The 6000-nt window shown below is 46.5% G+C and overlaps 1 protein-coding gene across 5 annotated transcripts in view; it reads right to left on the reverse strand.

Annotated features, from left to right (window-relative positions):
- Positions 1-5241, reverse strand: part of nars2 (asparaginyl-tRNA synthetase 2, mitochondrial) — a 74535-nt gene extending 69294 nt beyond the window's left edge. For 2 of the 5 annotated variants that reach the window (XM_048597820.1, XM_048597819.1), the window contains exon 1: positions 5005-5217. In XM_048597820.1, coding sequence (XP_048453777.1) covers positions 5005-5039 — 35 coding nt within the window. In that variant the 5' untranslated portion in view covers positions 5040-5217. Of the gene's footprint in view, positions 1-5004 lie in introns of all 5 variants that reach the window. The other 3 variants (XM_020530696.2, XM_048597817.1, XM_048597818.1) reach the window with 3 other exon arrangements.
- Positions 5242-6000: the final 759 nt, after the last annotated feature.

Raw genomic sequence — 6000 nt, forward strand, 5'->3', positions numbered from 1 at the left:
TTTCTGATTGTAGGAGACCTACATTCGTTTTTATTAATGTTTTTCTCTTCAGATACCTTTAAAAACTTTTTTTTTGTGTGTTCCCTGCAAGCTTATGCTTGTGCACCATTTTCCCATCTTAATCAGACTCTTTGTTCTTCCTTTGCTGGAATCTAAACTGCTCCCAATCTTCAGGTCTCTTGCTTTTTTGGCTAATTTGTGTGCCTCTCCCTTGGATTTAATACTATCCCCAACTTCCCTTGTTAGCCATGGCCTGTCTACATTCCCCATTTTATTTTTATGCCTGACCGAATGAATAACTTTTGCTTTTCATCCATGCGCTCTTTAAATGTTTGCCATTACCTACCTAACATCATCCCTTTAAATAATGACCCCCAGTTTATCATAACTAGCTCACACCTCATACCATCATAATTTCCTTCATTTAAATTCAGGACCACTGTCTCCATAACAACTAAATCACTCTGCATCTTAATGAAGAATTCTGTCCTATTGTGGTCACTTTCCCCTACGGGCCTATGCTCAACTCGATTGTCAATTGTTCCATCCTGATTACACGATACCCAGTCATGAATAGCCTTTTCTCGAGTTGGTCCTTCAACATATTGATCCATAAAACTATCCAAAATACTTTCCAAGAACTCCTCCTTGACCGTATTGCTGCTGATTTGATTTGATCTGATCTGTATGCAGATTGAAGTTGCTGATAATCACAGCTGTCCTTAAATTACCCGCATTTCTAGTATCCTTTTCAATGCCTTCCTTCATATTAGTACTACAGTTTGGGGTCTATATACAACCCCAATCATTTTCTGCCCTTTGATGTTTCTACATTGAACGCATACAGATTCTACTTCACCAGAATTAACATCCTTCTTCACAATAACATCAATTTCCTTTTTGATCAACACTGCTGTGCTACCTCCTTTTGTCTGTACTTTCTAAAAACTGAAAATCCATAGATATTCAGTTCCCATTCTCGGTCACCCTGCAGCCAGGCCTCTAATCCCCACTATATTATACTTGTTTAGATCTATTTGCAGGATTAATTTGCCCATTTTATTGCAAAAGCTTCATACATTAAGGCACACAGTCTTAAGGCATCTCTTTTTCAGCATGCTCAGCAACACCATCCCCCCCACCCCTACCCAGGTTCACTACGGCCCTGCTCAATTTTAGCCGTTGAATTTGAATTTTCTGCCTGTCACATTTTTTATTTCCCATTCTGTCATTTGTTTTGTCTTTATTTCCCAGTCTCCTGAGCAGGTTCCCATCCTCTGCCATTTTTATTTTAAACTTTCCCTGATTCCATTCGTAAACATATCCTCTAGCTCCAGTCCTGCCCAGTTGCAACCTGTCCAGTTTGTGCTAGTGCCACCTCCCCCAGAGCTGGTTCCAATGCCCCAGGAATCATGCGCCATGTCTCCAAAATAACAAACAGGAGGCAGTTCCACAATAAAATAGCCTCAGCGATGAAGCAGTCAGCACAATAGTATGAAAGACAACACTCAAAGAGCTCCAGAGATAACAAGGTGTAGAGCTGGATGAACACAGCAGGCCAAGCAGCATCAGAGGAGCAGGAAAGCTGACGTTTTGGGTCGAGACCCTTCTTCAGAAATGGGGGAGGGGAAGGGGATTCTGAAATAAATAGGGAGAGAGGGAGAGGTGGATAGAAGATGGATAAAGGAGAAGACAGGTGGAGAAGAGACAGACAGGTCAAAGAGGCGGGGTTGGAGCCAGTAAAGGTGAATGTAGGTGGGGAGTTATGGAGGGGATAGGTCAATCCAGGGAGGACGGACAGGTCAAGGAGGCGGGATGAGGTTAGTGGGTAGGAGATGGGGGTGGAGCTTGAGGTGGGAGGAATGGTTAGGGAGGCGGGGACGAGCTGGGCTGGTTTTGGGATGCGGTCGGGGGAGGGGAGATTTTGAAGCTTGTGAAGTCCACATTGAAACCCTTGGGCTGCAGGGTTCCCAAGCGAAATATGAGATGCTGTTCCTGCAGCTTTCGGGTGGCATCATTGTGGCAATACAGGAGGCCCAGGATGGACATGTCGTCCAAGGAGTGGGAGGGGGAGTTGAAATGGTTCGCGACTGGGAGGTGTAGTTGTTTTTCTTTGCGAACCAAGCGTAAGTGTTCTGCAAAGCAGTCCCCAGGCCTCCACTTGGTTTCCCCGATGCAGAGGAGGCCACAACGGGAACAGCAGATACAGTATACCACATTAGCAGATGTGCAGGTGAACATCTGTTTCATGTGGAAGGTCTTCTTAGGGCCTGGGATGGGGGTGAGGTGTAGGGGCAGGTATAGCGCTTGCTCCGGTTGCAGGGAAAAGTGCCGGGGGTGGTGGGGCTGGAGGGGAGTGTGGAGCGGACAAGGGAGTCATGGAGAGAGTGGTCCCTCTGGAAAGCAGATAAGGGTGGGGAGGGAAAAATGTCTTTGGTAGTGGGGTCCGATTGCAGATGGCGGAAGTGTCGGAGGGTGATGCGTTGGATTCGGAGGTTGGTGGGGTGGTACGTGAGGACGCGGGGGATTCTGTTTTGGTTGTTATTGCGGGTAGGGGGTGTGAGGGATGAGTTGTGGGAAATGCGAGAGATACGGTCGAGGGCATTTTCGACCATTGTGGAGGGGAAGTTGCGGTCCTTGAAAAACGAGGACATCTGGGATGTCTGGGAGTGGAATCCCTCATCTCGGGAGCAGATGCGGCGGAGGCGAAGGAATTGGGAATAGGGGCTGGCCTTTTTGCAGGAAGGTGGGCGAGAGGAGGTATGTTCTAGGTAGCTGAATACTCTAAGAGCTCCTGTGGTTTGCTGGTAGTGCCCCTATCTCTGAGCCAGAAGGCCCAAGTTCAGGTCCCACCTGCTCCAGAGTGGTGTCACAACATTCTTGAACAGTTTAATTAAAAATATCTTTAAAAATGAGAGTGTTTGTACTCGCAAACATTCTCATCCAGAAGTGAGATCCCCAGCATCACAGATGCCAATTTTCAACAAATTTCATTCATTCCACGTGAGATTAAAAAGCGATTAAAGCCACTAGATAAATCAAAGGATAAAACAAAGGTCCTGAAAACATTCCACCAAGAGTCCTGAAGAATTACGACCCAGAACTTTGCTAAGGGTACAGCAATGTTGTTTCAGTACAGCCACAATACTAGCATCTAAATTGTCCAGCTTTGTCCTGAGCACAAAGAAGAGGACAAACCCAGCCTGGCCAAAATACCAACCCAGAAGTCTACTCTCAATAATCAGCAAAGTGACAGGAGGTGTTAGTGACAGTGGTATTAAACAGCACTCACTTATCACAATATCCTGCTCACTGATCCTCAGTTTGGATTTGCTACATCCAATCGTCTCCTAACCTTATTCCAGTCTTAGTGCATTGATGAATAAAACAGATGACAGAAACGAGGGGCTGTTGATTCCCCTCAACATCAAGGTAGAATACAACCGAGTGCAGCATCATGGAGCCCCAGCAAAACTGGTGTGAATGAAAATCAGAGGGAAATGTCTCTGGTGATTGGAGTCATAGCTAGCACAAAGGAAGTCAGTTTTGTATGTAGGAGGTCAATCATCTTAATCTGAGGATTCTGCTCCTGGAGTTCCTCAGGATTGATATTTTGTAATCAGCTTGTTCAGATGTGTTATGACACACCTCTAGACGAGCTGGGCTTTGAACATAGGTCTTTTGGCTCCAAGTTAGACGCAATACTACTGTTCCTTAGGATAGTAACCCATGCATAACCATCTTCAGCAATACATTCCTCAAAAGGTCAGAGATTGGGATGTTTGCTAATGATTGTATAGTGTTCAGCACCATTCCTGACTCCTCAAAGACTGAAGCAATCCATGTCCATATGCAGTGAAACGGGTAATGTTCACCCCACATAAGTACAAGGCAATGCCATCTGAAGAGAATCTAACCAAGTACAACTGTGACATTCAGTGGCATTACAATCACTGAATCCTCCTAATGAAAATCATTGGGGCTCCAGTGACAAGAACCTGAATCAGGCAAGCTGCAAAAGTAGTGTAGCTACAAGAGCAAATCGGAGGCTGGGAAATCAGAGTATCTGAACTTCGACTCAAAGCCTGTTCACTACCTACAAGACACAAGTCAGGCCTAAGATGGAATACTCTTCACTCACTTGGAAGGGTGCAGCTCAATACTCAGAATTTCAACATCATGCAGAACAAAGTAGCCTACTTCACTGGTGCTGCATCCACCATCTTGAACCTTCACTCACTCCACTACTGATGTGGAGTGCCAGTGTTGGACTTGGGGGTGGATAAAGTCAGAAGTCACACAACACCAGGTTATTTTCCAACAGGTTTATTTGAAATCACAAGCTTTTGGTGCACTACTTTAATTAATCAAATCATAGATCATCCCTTCATTTGCTATTCACTTATGATCACCTGCAAAGGCTTATTATTTAGCCTGTCAACACTCCACTCACACCATGTGATACTCTTAAATACCTAGAATTATGTTGCCATTATCTCTCTGCCTATAAATTCTGTGCCTGTGCGCTTCCCGCCATCTCACCTGATGAAGGAACAGCACTCTGAAAGTTGACAATTTCAAATAAACCTGTTGGAGTATAACCTTGTGTCGTGTGACTTCTGACTTTGTTCACTCCACTACTGATGCAATTTTCCTGCTTTTCTAAATCCTAAAATTTAAATTTAATTCCTTCACTTTGCCGTCTCTCCCACACTTTTATTTAGTGCTTCCCTCGTCCCGATCCTAGTGTTCTCAAGTCCCGTCCATCAATATATTCCTTTTCGGTTTCAGGTTAATCCCCCAACTTTTGGAAATGATGCCTGGCTTCAACTTTTCAGCTGATTGAACAAACTGAGCTATTCTACATGTCCCTAGACTGGTCTATTGTTACTCTCCAGAAACCACTCTAACGCTGGAAAACAACCATGCCGTGTAATCAGGAGGTAATGCATTATAGGAGAGCAGACACACAGCCACTCTATCTACAATGGAGGTGATGGTTACCTGTACCCGGACCTCCTGCTCCTTGGCCGTCGCATCCGACAGCGCCTCAACCACCTTCAGTCTGGACTCATTGCTGCGGCCCGTAAACAGACCGTCGCCCCCCTTCCTCCGGAGGGCAGAGCGACACCGAGATAAAAGCAACCCCGGCAACCGGCCGCTGCTCCTCCACATTACAGCAACGGCTCCATAATGCGCCTGTCAGAGCGGCGGCGCATGCGCACACACACCCTCCGCGCATGCGTTGCCGGGCCGCATTGCCGCGCACGCGCACACGCACACGGCCCGCGCTGCGCGTGCGCAACCAAGCTCAGCGGCTGCACATGCGCGCACACGGTACCTCGCCGCTTGTGCAGCGCCAGGCTCGGCGACGCGCGCGTGGCCCACGCTGCGCGTGCACGGGCGGACGCAGCGTCAGCGCATGCGCGCACTCGGGCTTTTCGGGCGAAGTTGCCACGAGACAGTCAATCACCTGCAACTCAACAAGTGGAAGCTGCTCAGGATTGAATCGCTTCCAGCAATTCAGCACGTAGTTGTGAGCAACCTGAAAAAAGTGTTTGTTCTGAACGCTGTTGTTCATTTAATATTTATACTGAAGTTCAGAACATTATACAAACGTACTAAGGCGAGACTTATGAATGGATCATAGAGTAAGAAGATGCCTTCAGTGCCTCGAGTCTGTACTGCTAAAAGTTTCTGAAGGGTCCCGACCCGAAACGTCAGCTTTCCTGCTCCTCTGATGCTGCCTGACCTGCTGTGTTCTCCAGCTCCACAGTGTGTTAAATCTATACTACTCCCACTTGCTTGCCGCACTTTCCATTCATTCTTAAAACATTTCCACGAATGCCATTGTGAATCTTGGGTTCAGTGGTTCTATTCAGATTTTTTACTGGAAGAATGGCATTGGATGTGCTATGAGTTGAGTGATCGTAGGAGCTTATAAGAAATAGTTATGGATGCATTGTTCAAAAGAGCAAAGGAGTACATCAAAGTCCACCC

Source organism: Rhincodon typus, chromosome 6 (assembly GCF_021869965.1).
Source record: "Rhincodon typus isolate 14 chromosome 6, sRhiTyp1.1, whole genome shotgun sequence".
Lineage (NCBI taxonomy): Eukaryota > Metazoa > Chordata > Chondrichthyes > Orectolobiformes > Rhincodontidae > Rhincodon > Rhincodon typus.